This window comes from Convolutriloba macropyga, chromosome 6 (assembly GCF_964194025.1).
Source record: "Convolutriloba macropyga chromosome 6, txConMacr16.3, whole genome shotgun sequence".
NCBI classification, from domain to species: Eukaryota; Metazoa; Xenacoelomorpha; order Acoela; family Convolutidae; genus Convolutriloba; species Convolutriloba macropyga.
In genome coordinates, this window is record NC_134473.1 from 66,101,172 (window position 1) to 66,119,432 (window position 18,261).

At 38.9% G+C, this 18,261-nt stretch overlaps 1 protein-coding gene across 1 annotated transcript; it reads right to left on the reverse strand.

The window, feature by feature from the left end:
- Positions 1–3,129: 3,129 nt before the first annotated feature.
- LOC142341380 (spectrin alpha chain-like) lies at positions 3,130–15,116 on the reverse strand. Its single transcript, XM_075392308.1, has 5 exons — positions 14,715–15,116; positions 7,891–8,016; positions 6,955–6,972; positions 3,460–6,698; positions 3,130–3,157 (listed from the first exon to the last, which is right to left on the reverse strand). The coding sequence occupies exons 1-5, from the start codon at positions 15,114–15,116 to the stop codon at positions 3,130–3,132; spliced, it is 3,813 nt and encodes a 1,270-aa protein (XP_075248423.1).
- Positions 15,117–18,261: the final 3,145 nt, after the last annotated feature.

Here is an 18,261-nt window from a genome sequence, read left to right on the forward strand (position 1 = left end):
TTGGGCTTTATGGGTTTATCCCGTTTCTATTTCTGACTTCAATTTTTTATACTGACTCTGTTCATTTTGAATTGCTTTGCTGAGCAACTGATGTTCAAAATCACTTTTAGCAAAATGAAAGAAGAGAGAAACTAGCCTAGAGAAGTCAAAAAGATTTCACGCAAAATGTTGAAAAGGCGGCAAAATGAGGTAAAGCGAAACATTTTTTTATTCGACGAAGTAAAAAAAAAATAGGAGCGCTATAATAGCCGGCTGAGAAGATGAGGGCAGCTATTAAAAAAACAGATGCACAAGTCCTGACGTACAATTCAAAGTATTTTCATTGACTACACAAAACCTACACCTAAAACGGACTATGAGAGATTTGGGAAAAACATTTTTGAAAAAAAAAATTAGATAGAAAAAATTAGAACAGAAAATCAATGTCAGAATGCCTCATATGAAAAAAACCACTACCGGGAAATAAAAATTTGGCTCAAACAAAAAACTAGGCCTAGATTGAACTATGATTGGATTGGGAAAACCATTTAGAAAAAAATCCGATCCAACAAAACGAAAAAACGGTAAAAATCGAAGTAAAATTGCCGCATGTGAACAAAAACCACTCGCGAGAAAGCGTTTAAAGTTAGAGCGAAAAAATTTTACGCCACAATACCACTCGCTTTTTCGCTTCACTTCCGGTTTCGGCGTGACCAAAATCACTACTCCAAATTGACTTCAAAAATCACGAAAACGTGTGAGCAGATCTTAAAAAAAAGACAGCGCCCCAATACAATTCAAATTCCTTGAATTGACAAAAAGGAGAGTGCCTAAATAATAGACATTTGAGAGGCTGACGGCGGCTATTAAAAAATATTTTTCATTTTTTAAAGATTATTTCAAGTAAATTAGAAACCTCAAGTTGTAATGTTGATTCATTTAGTTTAATAGGAAAAGCATCGGCAAATAACAGAGGGCATAAATCAGCGCCAATGCATAAACAATACTTTCGAGGCAGAAATTTGAAAAAGCGTACAGGAACAAACTACTAACGTCGGGCGAATAGCTCTCAAACGACTGCCGAGCGGTTGGCTTCGTCAGTAGCTAGCTACGCTTTAGGGAGGTTGCTTTCTTTAAATTGTGGGGGGCGGGGGTGAGCGCGGTGGGTGAAGGAGCAGGGATAAACCTGTACAGAAAAAAAAATTAGCCACCTTTTCGCCCACTTTCTTCAAATCAAATTTCCATATCTTTCTCTTGTCGGAAGTTATTTTTGGACTTTGCAGCTAAAAAAATTGACTAATTTTGAAAGAAAAAATCTGATAATCATTCCCTTTATGGGGCATCAGAGAGCATGCTGGTAAGAGAGCATGCTGGTAAAAATTCATTTTCATCTTTATGGCTGCCATTTTAAAACATACCCGGCAGATTGCCGGAAAATAGCCGCCGTTGATTCCAATAAGCATGATTGGGATTGAACGAATAGAATATATTGAAAAAAAAAGATTTTTGAACAAAAAATATTTTTTAAGTCCGATTTATTTTGATGGCATTTCGTAGTTGAACATACTTCTGTTTCTTAGAGAGAGGCTAGAGGGGCTACTATCAACACCAATAAGCATTAGAGGTGGATACTAAGACTCATAGGAACGACGTTCAAATAGCGGGCATCTAAAATTGGGCTTTATGGGTTTATCCCGTTTCTATTTCTGACTTCAATTTTTTATACCAACTCTGTTCATTTGAATTGCCTTGCTTAGCAACTGATGTTCAAATACACTTTTAGCAGAATGAGAGAAGAGAGAAACTAGCCTAGAGAAGTCAAAAAGATTTCACGCAAAATGTTGAAAAGGCGGCAAAATGAGGTAAAGCGAAACATTTTTTTATTCGACGAAGTAAAAAAAAAATAGGAGCGCTATAATAGCCGGCTGAGAAGATGAGGGCGGCTATTAATAATTATAACCGAATAACGTCCGACAAATTCCTCTCAAACGACTGGCTGAGGGCGGGCTTTGTTTTTTTGAACTACCTTAAGATTAGGCAGGCCAGATTGGCAGATGGTCCAAACCATCAAAATTTTCCTGTACAAGAAGAAATTATACAACCATCAGTATTAGGTGGTGTGGTGGTTAGTGTGTTAAAAGAACTTAATGCACTATTGCAACAGAAATTTGTTCGTTAGACAAAAAAACCCGCAGCACGATTTAAAAAAACATAACCGATTAAACGTCGGAAGAATTGCTCTCGAACGACTAGTGGGTGCTCTAATCAATTGCAGCCTGCTTCAGTTGGGGGTAGGGGAGCCTAAATGGGACTAAGACGTTCAATAGTGGGCTTCAAATGACCACATTAGAGGTTAACATATACCATTATTGATTAAAAGTAAAAAATGGCACCAGTTTCGGCGCACTTTTCATTTGACTTTTAGTATTTAATTGCCGCCAATTGAGTTCAGCTGCTTGAAATTGCGATTGAGAGAGAATTTTAGATCACGCGAAACTCAAAAAGTTAAGGGCATAGAAGTCACTCGAGAAGTCAAAATTGTCAAGCAAAAATTTTGCATTAAAAAAAGACACACACGTTTACAATAATTGCTATGAACTTCGTTCAAGAGCAATTAAACAAAAAAGACCATAAGAACTAATGTAATTGCTATAAACTTGGTTTGAGAGCAGTTGAAAAATAAACCCTTCGCTACAAGTTCTGAAATCAACCAGCTCAGTGCCATATATCGAGCTAAAAAATTTTCTGTGAAAACAACTAGATGCTAGGAGCTTCAAAATTTCGCATACCAGGAATGTGTTCCCCCTTTTAACAAAATCCCGAAATATAATTTGGGTATATGTCCTGGATGGTAATTTACACCCTATTTTCTTCATAAACACGGATAACTAAAATGACTGCACTAATACAAACGAAATCTGAACAAACAACTCCTTTATATAAATTGCTGGAAAAATGGAAACTTCATCGAAGCCAGAGCATAAATAATACGCTGTGACCAACAATCTAGTTACTTACTTTGTGAAATGCGTACACTACTGGCTATATGTACACTGTACTTCATGGGAATCATACTTATTAAAAATTTGGGAGCATTTATCACTGGGAGGCAAAGTAACAACTGGAAAAGGATTTGGCATACATAAAGACTTACGGGCGCACCCTCAGTTGCAAAAACCTGAATATAGCACAAGTTGTTACTTAACTTGCACCACTCAGCTTTACTAAAAATTGCATGTCAATAAATCGATTAAAAAAACGTTCTATTAGATTTTCAGAAGAACCAAATGAAAATACCATGATAAATGATAAATTATAGTTCTCGCAGAATTACAGTCGATCTACTCTTGAAAATTAACCTGTTAAGTTAAATAAACCCTCTACAATTTTTGTTTATAACTTATTTTTTTCGATGGTAACAATAAGCTTTTATCGCTTAAAAAAACAAACGAACTTGATCGATGAATTATAGGTACTAACATTTCCTTATCAGGCAGTATTTCGGATTTCTCCATTTCCGCAATTTCATTATCCGTTTGCGCCATGTTCGCTTTCTGGTTCCTCAGTTCGGCCTCGAAATGAACGACTTGTTCTAGAACATTCTGACATGATTGCTCATCGCGCACAAAACCCTGTGCGTCAACATCGTTTAAAAACTTTTCCTTTTGGACCAACCAATTTTTCGTTTCGCCCAAACGAGTCAAAATCTTGAAGGCACTTTGAATAATAAGCAATACTTCAGTTTTCTCATGACTTGCCTGTTTCAAACGATCAAAACTCAGTTTATAGCTCGAAAAAGACTGTCGAATTGCATTTTTATGTATCGGGTTAGAAGAACTCAACTCTAAGGATTCGTTTTCTAGGCCTTCCAAAATATCTCCACTTTTCACAATTTCTTTGTCCAAATTTTCGCTCTGAACCAACATCGAATCGATTAGATTAGCCGAGCTATTTTTAGTCCATTCTAAATCGAAGCGAGTTTCCAACATCTTTTGCTCGGTCCATTTTACTTGAACTATAACTTTGTCAATAAATGTCTGAACAATCAGGCTCGATTGAAGCTGTTCATCACGTTGTTTTGCAACTTGAGCAAGCGTGTCGTATCTAGCGACGATGTCATCAAGTCGCTGTTGCATGACATTTGTCGGACATGATTCCGACATTTTCAAACTTTCCATCATATCAAGCAATGATGCCACATTATCCGACTTTTCATGAAGCTTCGATTTCATTTTATCATGCTTCGCGATTAGATTTTTCACTCCTTTCAAGTTTTCACCAAAATCGTTGCTTTCGAAATCTTTCTCACATTCATCCGCGAAATGTTCGACATTTTCAGCAGTTCGGCTAAATTCGACGCCTTGTAAAGCTTCGCGAAGTTTCGCCTTTTTATCCGTGCTATGATCCAATAATAGCTGCCACTCTTCATTCAGTTCGTTAATTTTCGATTCAACTTCAACTTTCAAATGCTCTTCATCGGCTAAAATTCCCTCATGTGGCAAATCAAACTTCTCATCAAGTAAACTTTGTCCGACATTTTTGAGATCATCAACTTGCTTTTGGTGATGTTTCAGCGAATTTCCAAAATTTGAGTGCAACTGTATTTTGTGCAGCAAGTTTGTGGGATCTTTGTAGTTTTCTTCCAGAGCTTTTTTGTCCTGATCGGCAATCCAGAGCAACGTCTTTCTGGATTTCTGCAGAAAATTCTGAACATCTTTCGATGCTTCCAGCCGTTCTTTTCGTCTATCACAACTACCTGTGCTTGACTTAAGCTTTTTCAACAATTCTTCGTTTCTACTTTCGATTTTCAGAGCTAAGTAGTTACCTTTATTGATTAAATTGCGGCCTTCAGCAACGCATTCGTTAGTTTGCGCTGTAATTTCAGCAAATAGCTGTGATCTTGACTGGTATTTTGATATCAAAGACTCCACCGAATTCAAAGAATCGCCGATGTTTGAAGAGTTAAAAAACAGTTCACTGTTAGACATCGAGAGCTCGCAATCAGCTGCATTTTTCAGATATTCTTGGAACAGAATATCATCTTGCATTTCCTTCGCCGTTCGAGCCCAAAATAATTTGACTTGGTTCAAACTTTCTTCAACTTCCGCGCTAGCTTCTTCAATTCTGCCGGAATTTCCAGGCATCTTTTGGGACAGACCTCTGCCATGGTCAACCAGCTTTTGGATCTCCTTAGCACTCGTTTCAATTTCTTTGTGCAAGTTCTGATGATTTTGAAACTTAACATTGGCTTCTTTGACAGTTTTGGGCGATACTCTATTTTGCATTGAATCAATCATATTTTTTGCCCACTTGTTTCTTAAATTGCTGTTGTGCAAGAAAGTGAAGCAATCAACAGAATTTTCAAGACTCATTTGCCTCTGAGCGGTGATGTCGAGCAGAATGGACCAATTAGAGTTGACACGATTCAAGGCACTCGTAACTTCTGGTTCACGATCTGGCTGGGCCTCAATCAATGTCCCGCCTTCAACTTTTAAATTCGCAATTTTGGAGTTGAGCTCCGGGATTGTAGTTTTTTGAACAAGTTCGTGGCGGTTGAGAAGTTTTTGCGCGTAGTCAAGCGAATTGCCGACATCATCGCTTTTAGCTACCGAAGTTCGCTCGGAGATCAAGTCGTTCAAATCGTTGCAATCTCTGACAAATTTATGGACTTCTAACGCTCGTTTAAGGTCGTTCGTATATAGCTTCATATCTTTCTTAACTTTCTGATAACGGTCGTTAATTTCATTTTTGCGACCTCGCACCGCTTGTGGATCAAGTTGACCTTTGTTAACAATCGAATCTGCTAATTTGTTCAGCTGTTTCAGTTTCTCCGGAGTTATTTCATCGGGTGAAGCTTTGTTCAATTTGTCCAGAATTGAAGAACACTGTTCATAGTCATCGCCTAAATCTCGCATTTTCAACAAAGATTCTTTTTCTTTCAACCATTGTTCACTGTCATCGCATTCACTGAAGAACTTCACAACTTCGCGCGCTTCGGAAAGAACAGAATTTTTCTGGTTAAGTGAATCCAAAAGCTTTCGCCACAAACTATCTAACTTGCCGATAGTCGCTTTGCAATCTTTAGCGTATGGTCCGGGGTAAATAACTTTTTGGGCATCAGTTTTCAAGACCGAAAAGCGATCCTTACCACTTTCGATTTCAGATTCGAGGGCCTGGTGTTTTTGCAGAACTTTAATCTTTTGTTCAAAAGTATCCGCTTTTTTGTAGTCTTCATTGTCAGCTAAAATTTGTTTTTCGTTCAGCCACGATTCCTCCTCGGCCGCCCGAACGTTGAAATCCATAAAGTCGACCGTAGCGTCTAAGAGCGCGCGCCGAGCTTGACACTTTGCTAAGACTTGATAACGACTTGTTTCGAGTTCGCTCACTAAGTCATTGATCTCTTTAATTTTGGGATGTTCCGAAAGTTCTAGTTCCTGAGCCAGTTTCCTAACTTCGTCCAGCAAAACTTGCTCTTTGTTGATCTTATTTTCTAACGTTTCTTGTTCTCGGACACTGGCTCTCGGATCATGCCACGACACTTTTCGACTATTTCTTGAATTCAGAATTTGGGTTTCATTTGCCATCAACTGTTTCAAGTTTTTGTACTTCGACAAGAAGGCAAAATATTGGGATTGATGGTTGATTGAGGTGTCCAGGTAAGAGACGTCCTTCTCCAAACTTGACTTGCTATTCAAAACCGAGTTCAGCAACTGGTCAATCTAAACACGCATTAACAGTTGAGAAAAAATCTAAATTAATTTCAGTGCAGCAGTGATCTCTCATTCGAACGAGCACAAAGCTAAGCTAGCCATCATTTTTACAATGCTCAACTCAAATTCAAACTCTTTTTGGAGATAAAAATTACTTCTAAGTCAATGAAGTTTGATTTGAAGCAACACTAAATGCGGTCAAAACAGAACCCTAAAATACAGTGACAGTGATCATTTAGTCTAGCTCATGACATTTATAATATACCTGAGTATCTGTAAAAATCTGAAATGAAGATATATTACAACCGTTTCCGTAACAATTGGTCTGCTAATTGACCGAATAAAAATGTTTTCAACCCTACTTACTATTAACATAACCGACTAACGTCGGGCAAATTGCTCTCAAACGACCGGTCAGCGGTTGGCTTTGTCAGTAGGTAGCCACGATTTAGTGAGGCTAGCTTTAGCTTAGTTGAAGGGCGAGAGGTGAGCGCAGCGGGTGGGAGTGCAGCGGGGATTGATGGGTGCAACGGTGGTGGGGGTCTTCGGCTGCACGGGCCCTTACTGCCTGAACGATGTGCTGGGGTGGGGACTGAGGGAGGGGGTAAAATGAGGTGGGTGCTGATGTGGGAGGCGGATGGGGGTGGTCAACCTATAAGAACCGCCCATCACACCATAAGTATAAGTCTCCAAAACAGTTTCTGTGAAACGCATACTTGGAGACTAGTGAGCTGAAAGGCTCTAAGACAACTTAATGCCCCCTGGGCGCTACCCGTTTATCCCGTTTTTGAGGACGAAAAGTCAAATGGGTCAGACGAACAATCAGTCAAGCAAAAAATCGCATAAAAAGACCAACAGGACTAATATAATTGCTACAAACTTCGTTTGAGAGCAATTGACAAGCAAGGAGGATCGGTAGCGTGTCGTCTTTAATGTAAGTTTCAACCAGTTTGTTTCAGCACAACTCCAACTCACATTTATTGTATCAAATACAGAAAACCATCAATTTTTCATCACTTTCAATTTGGTTGTACATTGAATTACTAAAAAAAAACGAAAGAAACCTTCTGAGGAGTTCCTTGGTTTTTTTTCAACAATTTCTGTAGCTTAGAGTGATCACAGACTTGAAGACAGTTTAACCAAACGCAGCAAAATATTTGTCAATTGTATGCACTAGAGGTATCTAAATTAAAATACTAACAAGAGAAAATGGATATGTAGATTTGTTGGTGATACTTTTGTAACAGCCGTCAGTTTGTTGCCTTTCCGGGAACATTTCATTTTCATGGCGAAGCCCAACGAGAGAGGTTAAGCCCAAAGAGAGGGGCTGCCCAAATCAGCACGTATGAAAATATAATAAAACCAAAAAGGCCGGACGTTTGGTTAAAACATCAGATCGTAAATAGCAACTAAAGAATTTGTAAGAATCACTAATAAATAATCTCCTAAAATACTGTGCTCACCGGATTAAGCCCACCTCAAACCTGCATTGACTTTTAACTCAAAAATTATGTTGATCACAATTTCGTGAAAATAGAAACAAAATGAGTTCATAGATTTTTCAATCACAGCTACATTGTTCTATGTTCTCTCTAACGAAACAGTAATACGGAGAAAGTTACATATTTCAGAAAGCACCAGAGACAAGAATAACGGAATGACAAATAAAATAGGAAGGAAAACTTGCCTTCAAAATAGATACAGTAAAAATACAGTAAAAATATGATCTGATATGAACTGTTTATGTTGGAATGAAATTTTCTGCCAAAATTAAAACTCAGCTTCCTAAACAATAAATTAATTAAAAACTTTTTGTCATATTTATTTTACCCGGTGAGCTCAAAGTTTCTTTAAACTGATTCCAATTCGACAGAGTAAACAAAGATAATGATAGTATACCTAAGTTCTTCAATGAAAAATACTTGATGCTATTATAGCTATGTTATTAAACCTATGTTTTTCTTCGAGTGAATGAAAACTATTTGATGTTATCACAGCAGTTTTGTTTGCACTCAATGGATAGTTAAAATTCCATACGATAAGATGTAACATAGTGGCAGATTGTCGTAAAATAGCCGTGATAGCTTGGTAGATCTGCAGTGTCAAAACAATAGTCAAAAATGACAGACCAAATCAGAAATTTATTCTTTTCATAAAGAGCTCACGCGTTTAATATATAGGATTATTAATTTCTGTGTTAAAACTCATTTAGAGAGTGAGGTGCGTCAATATGATCGAAAACTGATCACACAATGCAGTTAAAAACTCCTCTGCTAATTACTCTAACAAATGACACCGCTGAAATAATGCAGTTAAAAAGATGCAAAAATGAGAAACATTGACGTTTGAAGGGTCGCAGCTAGAAAAAAATGTAGAACGAAAAAAGCTTCAGATGACAAAACAAAAACAAACAGTACGGCAATATAGCTTTAGCCATTTTAAACAACTCAGCTATAATTAACAATTAAACAATAATAGTTAATATGATTAAGAAAACAGAAGTATAATCAAGTAGCATGGTAGTACAGTTTAAAACTGCCTGCCCAAAAATGCAAGAAGAGGGAATACATGATCAAAAATTTGTTCGATGGATTGCATATTCGGTGAAAACTCGATTAGGCAAAAGCAATTTTTGCATCCATACGGCAAAGTTTTCTGACTTAAAGTTTGTAGAAATTGGGCGAATACCAAAAACATAGCTGGCACATTGTCAGAAAACAGCCGCAAAAGCTTTGTAGAACTGCAGTCTAAATAAAAGAGAAAAAGACAGACCAAAAATTACTCTCTCATTAAAGGACGAGATGTTATATTTTAGTTATATTATGTTATGAGATGTTATGTTATGTCATGAGAATAGTTATGAGATTTTATATTAAAGGAGTCTGTATAATTTATTACTGCTCCTATTAGCTGCTCTTAAATAAACATCGCTTGGCCTTAACTCACACTCACACACTCTCTTCACCTTGACTCTCTGATTTAAAGAAAAGTTAATTTGAGGGTGAGGAAGTCATTTTTGAGAGTGAGGTAAGTCATGTTTGACCAAAAAAACTCGCTCCGCTTAGAGTGAAAGATGACGTCACACAAGCATTTCTGTTGAAATTGCAAGAACGAATGAACAAAAAGCAGATTTGAAGTGATTGAGATGTGACGACGAAAAAAAAAGAACCAGAGAAGGCGAATAATAGCCTCAGCAATCGCTTTGCGGCTATTAATAAAGCACATCTATTTGGCAAAATTTGGTATAACAATTCTGTTCATTGTATTTCTGAGATTCAAAAAATTTAAAATTGACAGGACTAATATAATTGCTACAAACTTCGTTTGAGAGCAATTAAAAAGCTTCACTGGATAAATTTTTTAATAGCGGTCTCTCACGCAATTCTCTTTTACTACTTTCGAAATTGTCTACAATGTCCTCAAATGTAAACATAAACCGACGAAGGTTGGACAAATTGACCTCATATGACAGGCGGGGCAATTTTGGTCAATTTTATGGGTGCAAAAGAGAGGGATTCGAACTCTCAACGTCCGGAGCAAGCGAAGGAAGCACTCGGCTACCAGGTCCTTGTTATAGCTTCTCTTTTAGCAACGTACTTAATTAGTCAGCGGAAACCTAAAGAAACTATATAGGTCAAGGGAAAGGGAAGCTAGAGGAAAAAGCATACATGATCCAAGAACAAAAATGAGAAAAGCAATTGAGAGCGAAGTGAGCCATGTCACTGCCAGAAAATTAGGCAAATTATCAAAAACCCGCCAATATATTCCTTCCAAAACACAATAGGTCAAAAAGAAATACCCGGGGCTTTTGCGCAGTCAGTGTTTAAAACAAAATTTCATGTTTTAGTAGATTTTAATCAAACGGATTCTTGCGAAACTTCACTTCTATTAGCTCATCAAGAAAAAGTAACATTTTGACCCAGTAACATTTGGAAGCTATTCAGTGTTGGAAGCATCATAGATAATAGCCTTCTATGTCTAATCATCAAATAATTCCAAGCTCTGTAGGTGTTTTCAAATTACTTCCCAAACAAAAAAAAGAGTTTTTAGTCTGAAAAAAATTATCAGGTTGAAATCGTTTTCTGTATTTTTCAAACGTTTTTTGCACCTATGTTTGTTAAATACGTAAAATAATCCTTATATTGAAAATGTATTCATTCATAAAATTAAATGGGCCGTTTGAACAGCTAAGAAAAAAACTGTGAAAGACAATTTGTGTTGATAAAATGAGGAAAGAAGGTATAAATTAACGAAAATATATCTCCCTAAACGAGAAACCAAAATATTAATAGCGAAAAAAACTTAATCTTTTTCTATCGTGGTTGGTAACCATAGTTTATCATTCTTTTCTTCACAAAAGCCAGTTTGTTCATAATAAAAACACTAAATCACAAATGTTGTGTTATACAGACCATCAGGATTCATATAGGTACTGCAAATTTTAACAGAGTGCTACTAGTTTCCTAAAAACCAATCCTGGAGCAGCTAATGATTTGAAAAAAAAAATTGAAGTGGCCGAGTGAAATTTGTCGTCTTCTGAATTTCTAACTAGGCCAACAGTGAGGGGAATCTGTCGCCCAGAAGATCGAACAAATTTAATTAAAACCAACACCGAAGGTTTAAAAGAAAATGATGAAGCAAGCGCTACCTTGTTTCTTCCCTGAGTTTTTCCCCTCGTCCACTCTTGCTGGCTGTTAAAAGTGCTTTGTCCCAAAAGTGTTAAATTGAATAGAGAACACCAGCACAAATGTAGAATCCACAGTAAATAGATGCAATTCTCAATCAACTATCAACTTGAGACAAATTCAACTGCAAAAATCTGTATACTTTCAAAATTTTATCGTGATTCACTCGCAATATAATTAACCAAGTTGCTCATAGTTTCCTAACTGGTCTTGCAACTTTACTGACTGTTTTAAGTTTACTGCTCACTAGCTCAGTATTCTCTCTCTCTCCAACTTAAACACGATAAGCTGATTACAACATTTTCTATTTGGCTAACTTTATCTTATCTTAATTAAATACACTTTTAGAACTTGAGTAAACACCATAAGTCACTCTGACTGATTGACACATCCGCAAGAGGGGTTCCCTTCACTAAACAAACAGATTAACGTCACAGTCCGCGGTCCTTATCGCTCTTATTTGCGCACACAAATTTGGCGCCAAGTCAATTTCGTCGCTTTTGTTATTCAAAGACTATTGGTCTCCATGTGTAAATATACCACTAATTCATGCTCGCTAAAGCTAAAATAATGGCTTGGTATGCTTTTCCCAGCATTCCGTGCAATTCCCTATACAAAAATTAGTCAAAAACCAAAATTTCCCAAAAACCCAAAAATTTGACCTCCAGAGGTCAATTAGAGGTCAATAGTCGAAGATGAAGGGTCAACTTGGTAAAAATAACTATTGGCGCGAAAAAGTCCTTCCATAGTTACACCTACCCACCAATTTTTATGACCTAACTCCTAATAGAACACGAGCAGTGACCGCGCACACTTTTCATCGACCTCCCGGATGACCCCAAATTTCCAAACTTAATAACTTGCGAAGTAGTGGTCAAAACGTCTTCGGGTAAAGTTTTATAGTAACTATAGGGTGCCACCAACTTGCCTGCCAAGTTTCATGACCAACGGATCAGCCGTTGCGAGTCGTTTGCAATTTAAAAATTTTTAACGAGTCGTGGGTGCCGAAACCCGAAAAATCCGAGTTCGTCAAAATTGACCGGGGTGGTTATTTTTTGTCACTAACTGTCTCAGGTTATCATATTAAAACTATTTCAAAGTCATTCGGCCGCTCAAAAAGGCCAATTTCCGGTTTTCGGCACTCGGGTCGTCCCGAAGCACCGACTTCCGGTCGGAATCTGGGATTGAAAATATCACCAATCGAAAGCCCTTGAAAAGTTACACTAACCCTCCAAAAATCATAGGGCTACTACCAATACTCCACGAGCAATTCAAATTTTACGTTCCGCAGCACGGGCGTGCGCTAGTTCCGTGCAGGTTGGTGTAGGGTCAAATCTGACCTCAAAATCGGATTCCCCGTACCCAAATTAGTCTATCCCCCAATTTTCAGGTCAATCCGACTTCAACTTTTCGAGAAAATACTATTTCAGTTTAGGTGCTAACTACATTCCTGTGATAATTACCAATATACTTAAAAATCGCCATTTTATATCCTAAACCCTTCCCAAGATCGTGCAAAAACATTAATTCATACGTGCATTACATTACAACTGATTAATCGCCTTATTTCTGACTGAAACATTCATATTTCACAGTAAAATACCTAAAAACCTTCAAATCACACTACTTCCGGTGTTAATAGCTGGAAGGTGGGTGGTCGGATTCGCCTGAAAACTATTCTCGCAATAGAGGACCACTAGGGGTACCTTCCCATCATTGACCGTTTATTACCCCATAACTCCTTCCCATCCTGGGGGGGGGTCGGACAACTTTTTATCGGTGGGTATTTGGAAAACTGATAAATTGCCTTTTTATTTTCTTTAAGTCAACACAACTCTACTTAGCTAACTCATTCTGTCTTACTTTACATACAGTATTAAGTCATATACAGTTTCAGTTGAAATGGACAGTAAAATGTACTTTGAAATTGTTCATTATCTTAAATCTGGTCTTTATCCGAGAAATTCTACGTGGATTTACAGGAGAGAACTCCGTAATCGATGCAAAAACTATTATCTTTCCAGAGGGGTTTTATTGCGAGTGGGTTCAGGGCTCACGGTTCTACACCGGGGTAACGCACGAAATAAGCTTACTGAAATGCACAGGAAAAACGATCATCCCTCCAGAGAAAATCTGGAATCTATGGCGCGGCAAACATTTAGTGTCCGCGACCTACGAATGTGGTGCCGATAAATCGTAAAAGACTGTCTCGATTGCGACAGTGAAACTCTATTTCGCTGTACTCGTGGTCCTATGAAGTTTCTATCCGAAGAGGAACTAAATCGGGTTTGCCGGGAGCTTGGCCTAGAACAAAGGCAGCGTCATTGCTACGAGCTATTTGAAAGGTAAGCACTTTTATCCCAAATTCACTCTGGCTAAATTAAAGTTATAATCTTGGGTTTTTTAGTTGTCCTGAGTTCGATACTGCACAGTATGATCCCGTTACCTTAGATGTTGCCCACCCCAAATTCAATTGCGTGGCCTCCTGTCTATCAACCATTATCACTGGAGATCGCACTCAGGCTGGGAAAATCGAACAACTTTTTGTTAGTTTACGGAATGGACCAAACAAGCATTTATTTAAATGTCCTGGCAAAACCCCCCTGACCCGAGGAATCGAGGATGTGGAGTACGTAAACACTACCGATTTACGATTATTCGCCCGCCATTGTCGTATAAACATTTATGTGTACTATGACCCTGAGGGTGGGGAACAACCTTATTATCTAAAACTGGCTGGAAAACATAAAGGAGTGCAAAATGGCGGGATATTCTTGAGATTTCAAGTGGTAGAGGGTGTGAAACACTGTCTCCTCATATATCGATGCCAATTGAGATAACCTTGACTTGTGCTTTTTATTCAATTATTTACTAATTCATCGTCGCCTGTTTGTCTCATCAATCTAACCTGACAGCCTTTCATTATTCAACCTCAACCAATTCGTTTTGCCTTTATCCGGTTTTGTAACCTTGCTTACTTTTGTGCATATTTGTTTTAATGAGAATCTGGGGCACCATGTGTTTGCTTTCAAGAGAGTACTTAAATTTGTTCAATTTAGCTTTGGTGTTATAATCTTAATTCGATTGTCCTAATTGCGAGCTTTCTAAAGAGCCTACATACACATACTTTCGCCGCTTATAACTAATTATACTCAATTTCATGTTCGCTACACTCCCCCCCTCTATTCTCATCATACTCCCGGATGATGGCAAAACTTGCAAGGTAAAATAAATTATTTATACAGAAAAGCGAGAAATAAATTTTCCAATAATAAATTTTTTTTTAAAGTTGTACTTAGTCTTCGTCGCTTGACGACAATCCCAGTTCTTGTACTCTTACTTCCCTTCGCTCCAAGAGAGACAATTCCTCCAGCAGGGATCTTTCACGCGCTCTGCACCTCTCCAACGCTCGCTCGATCTTGCGCTTGTATGCAATGTGCGCGTTCCTAAACGTGTTCACCCCTCGAGTGTTGCGTCTTCTCCCCACGCAGTACTCCACTCGTTGTCCAGTGGTTCTACTGGCCCAAGGGGGAATTTGCCTTTGGCCCCATCTAGGTGCCCATCCCCTCACCGCAGCTGATCCTTCAGCAGTGGCTTCAGTGTGCCTTGCATTTGTGGTGTTTTGGTTTTGTTGATCCTCTTGATCCAGATCATTAGCCGACTCATTTCGTTCTCTGACTTCAATTCGGCTCGCAGTGTTTACTTCACCTTCGCTGTCACTCCACGGTCGTGGGCTGCTCATGATTCGCTTTAATGGTCGAACTAAATTCTCTTCAACTAGTGCGGATGCTCTTATCTTATGCCTCAAGTCAACTCCTTTTGTCTTGCTGGTTCTTTGTTTACTCAAGGATGTTTAATTTGTGATAAAAGAACTTCACTCATTCTTGCCCATTGTTTAAACATTTCATTAATCACGCCATCTGTCAAATAAGCCGTATTCTATATTTGCTCAAGATAACCATTGTTTCAATCAGAACATCCAATCTTTGCCTAACCATAAACCAGCTCAATCGTCAAACCGTTCAGCATTCTCAAACGCAATCATCCAACAGAAACCCTAAAATGTACGGAAATTTTAATCTTTTATATACTTATCTCTTCTTTTCTCATATACTGTAACTTGTGTGTTGATCCAAATCTTGTATTTTTTTGCTCATAACTCAGTGCTCATTGTTTATTTCAGGGACGCCTTCAACAACCGAACTCTTGCCTTTATCCTCCCTCATGGATTGACCAGCAAACCATTTGATTTCCTCCCAACCATGGAAATCGATTGCATTCTGGTCCAGGTGGCCTCTAAAAGCCCTGTGCCAACTAATCCGGAAGAATTCTATCTACTAGATGTCTCGGTTATTCCTCAAGGCCAGGACATCAAACTACCGCTAGGAAATTCGTCAGCCCCCTTGCAACGACTAAAATTGGCCCTAAAGAATGAGGCGGAGTGGCACGAGAACGGGTCAATTGTGCACCAAGCTCTCATTTGGTTAGAGAGACCTAAGCTCGCGTGTTAAACTTTCAGAAACCTTTGACTGGACTCGATGTATATATTTTTTTTAAATACACAGTATTGTTTCTTATGGGACTTAGCACTTTTCTACTGTAGACTTTTATGCCTGCCTTCTTATTAATTTACCTTAATACCTGTTTTTTTCTCTATCAATTGGTTTTTTTTTGAGTGAATCACGTTAGTAATTATCTAGATTATAAGACAGGGTTAGATCTAGCATTATGATATAAATTTGAAAATTAAACTGCGCGGCAAATAAAGACTAAGCCACAATAAAACCAAAAACAAAACTGAGGGCCGCCTCAAAGATCAAAACACTTTAAATCCCGGTGGTACACTGCTAAATGAAATTTAACTACCAGCGCCTCTCAGTTTCACTGTTGGATCTGACTAAACAGGTAAGAAGAGGTTCTGAATAGCACATCAGTTTCGTATTTAAAATATAAAGAGGATTTGACTATAAAGTCACCCGATTAGAGTTGACCAACAATTTGGCCGGTTCAGGCTCATACTGCGGTAGGTCGGCGTCCTCAGGAAGCAATTCCCGATTATGAATCCAACTGCGTCGCCTGCCTTCCATGTCGTCCAAAATCATCCTGGTTGAGCTATGGGACGGCGAACCAATTACCACCTCGTCATTGCTGATGCGATCGATGCTACCTCTTTTGTGTCTACGGTGGTAGCGCACAGGGGGAACCACAGTTCGTCTCAAGTGTTCAAAAAACGATTCGTCGTGCAGTCTCTCCTGACAGGGACACAATTTGAGTTCCTGCAATTTTTTCCAAATCATCCAGAGTATAACGAGCAGAATTGTTATGGCTACCAGACCAAGAAGAATGCGCAGGGGTGAACTGTGGTACGCCTTCCAGTGGAACGGCGTATGTTTGTCAAGAATGTGTTCCGCAAAAGGCCTGGCAATCAATTCCAATTCCCCTTGGTCTACTGTGCCCTCTGGTAAGTCTACCAAATTCAGTCTAAAAGACTCTATCATCTCCTCATGGGCGGCGTTTACAAAAGTTTCCGGAATTTCGACTCCTATTTTCTCGTTTTCCACCGTTCTCAAAACTTCAAACAACGACTGCAGTAGCGGATGCTGTTCAACAATAACAACTTTGCTTGAATTGTGCTGACATGTTCTGGAATCCGGGTATAGAACGATCGTTCCCGTAGGGTTTTCAACCCTTCCATGGCAACTAGGTCTAATCAGACAACTCTTGCATCCAGGTATCTGGTCGCCTTGTGATTGGTCTTTCACTCTAGTATAGTTGATGAATTTGAAATCATCGTTGCTGGACGTGATCAGGTAAGTTGAGTCATCCAGGTATTCCGCAGCTGCTTTGTCGGGTAAAATTTCAACTTCATGGGGACAAAGTTTCAAAGCGGAGGTTGGTAAGTTGAAAAATAGGCTCGAAAGACATGTTGCCGAAGAACTTCTTGCCATTGGAAAAGGTTTCATGCAGAGCAGCGACCTGGAACTCCCCCTACAGTGCGAGTTCATCTTTCCTTCGGTAACTTCCGCAAAATTGTTATTATATTCCGAAACCAACAAATAGTTTTTATCCAATCTGTACTTGGTAGCCGTCGACCCATTTGCTATTGGCTGTGGAATGGGTACCGCGCGGTAAACACGATGAAAACCATTCGTATGATGAACCGTAATATTGAGCAGAATGTTCAAACTATTGTGTGTAACTATTGTCGATTCCACAAGTTCAAACCCATAATACGTCATAAGATCATGTCGTGGAATTGCCTCTTTCTGAGTGTCAAGTTGAAGACCATCTAAGACCTGCAACAGAACTTCCGGTGGAATCAAAGTAGCAGGAATGTGTCCCTGAGCCAGAGAACCCAATGCATCGTCCAGCACGTAGCCAAAATTGTGCAAAGCAACTTTGTAGGCAATTAACTCCAATCTTATAGCAGTCATATGATCGCTGAAATTTCGAACTCCTGTTGTGAAGGCAATGCTCTTTTTAAAAGTTGATGCCCACTCATGACTTTTGTCGCACTGTCCTGATTTTTGGTCACCATAAGCTCCATAAGACACCGCTTTTGCTAGTTGCGAAACCGCAACTCTAATATTGTGAAAATTCGCATTTGCATCCTTGGATATCAGCCGTAATTGACCCCGGGTTTTGTTGAGAGAGTGGCCTAGCAAGTGAATCTTTTCTCCTGATTCCAACGTAACGGTTCGAATAGCTCCGTCTAAGAATTCCGATTCTTTGCGCAAACGGTCAATGTCCTTACTGCTCCCACAGAAACCAAAGAAAGACATATAGTGGCAGAAACCTTCCTTAAGTACAGGGGCAAGTACAATTGAGGAAACTACTGAGACGGCCGCAATCCCGGCAAAAATGGCTCCAGCACCGCGACGCTCGCG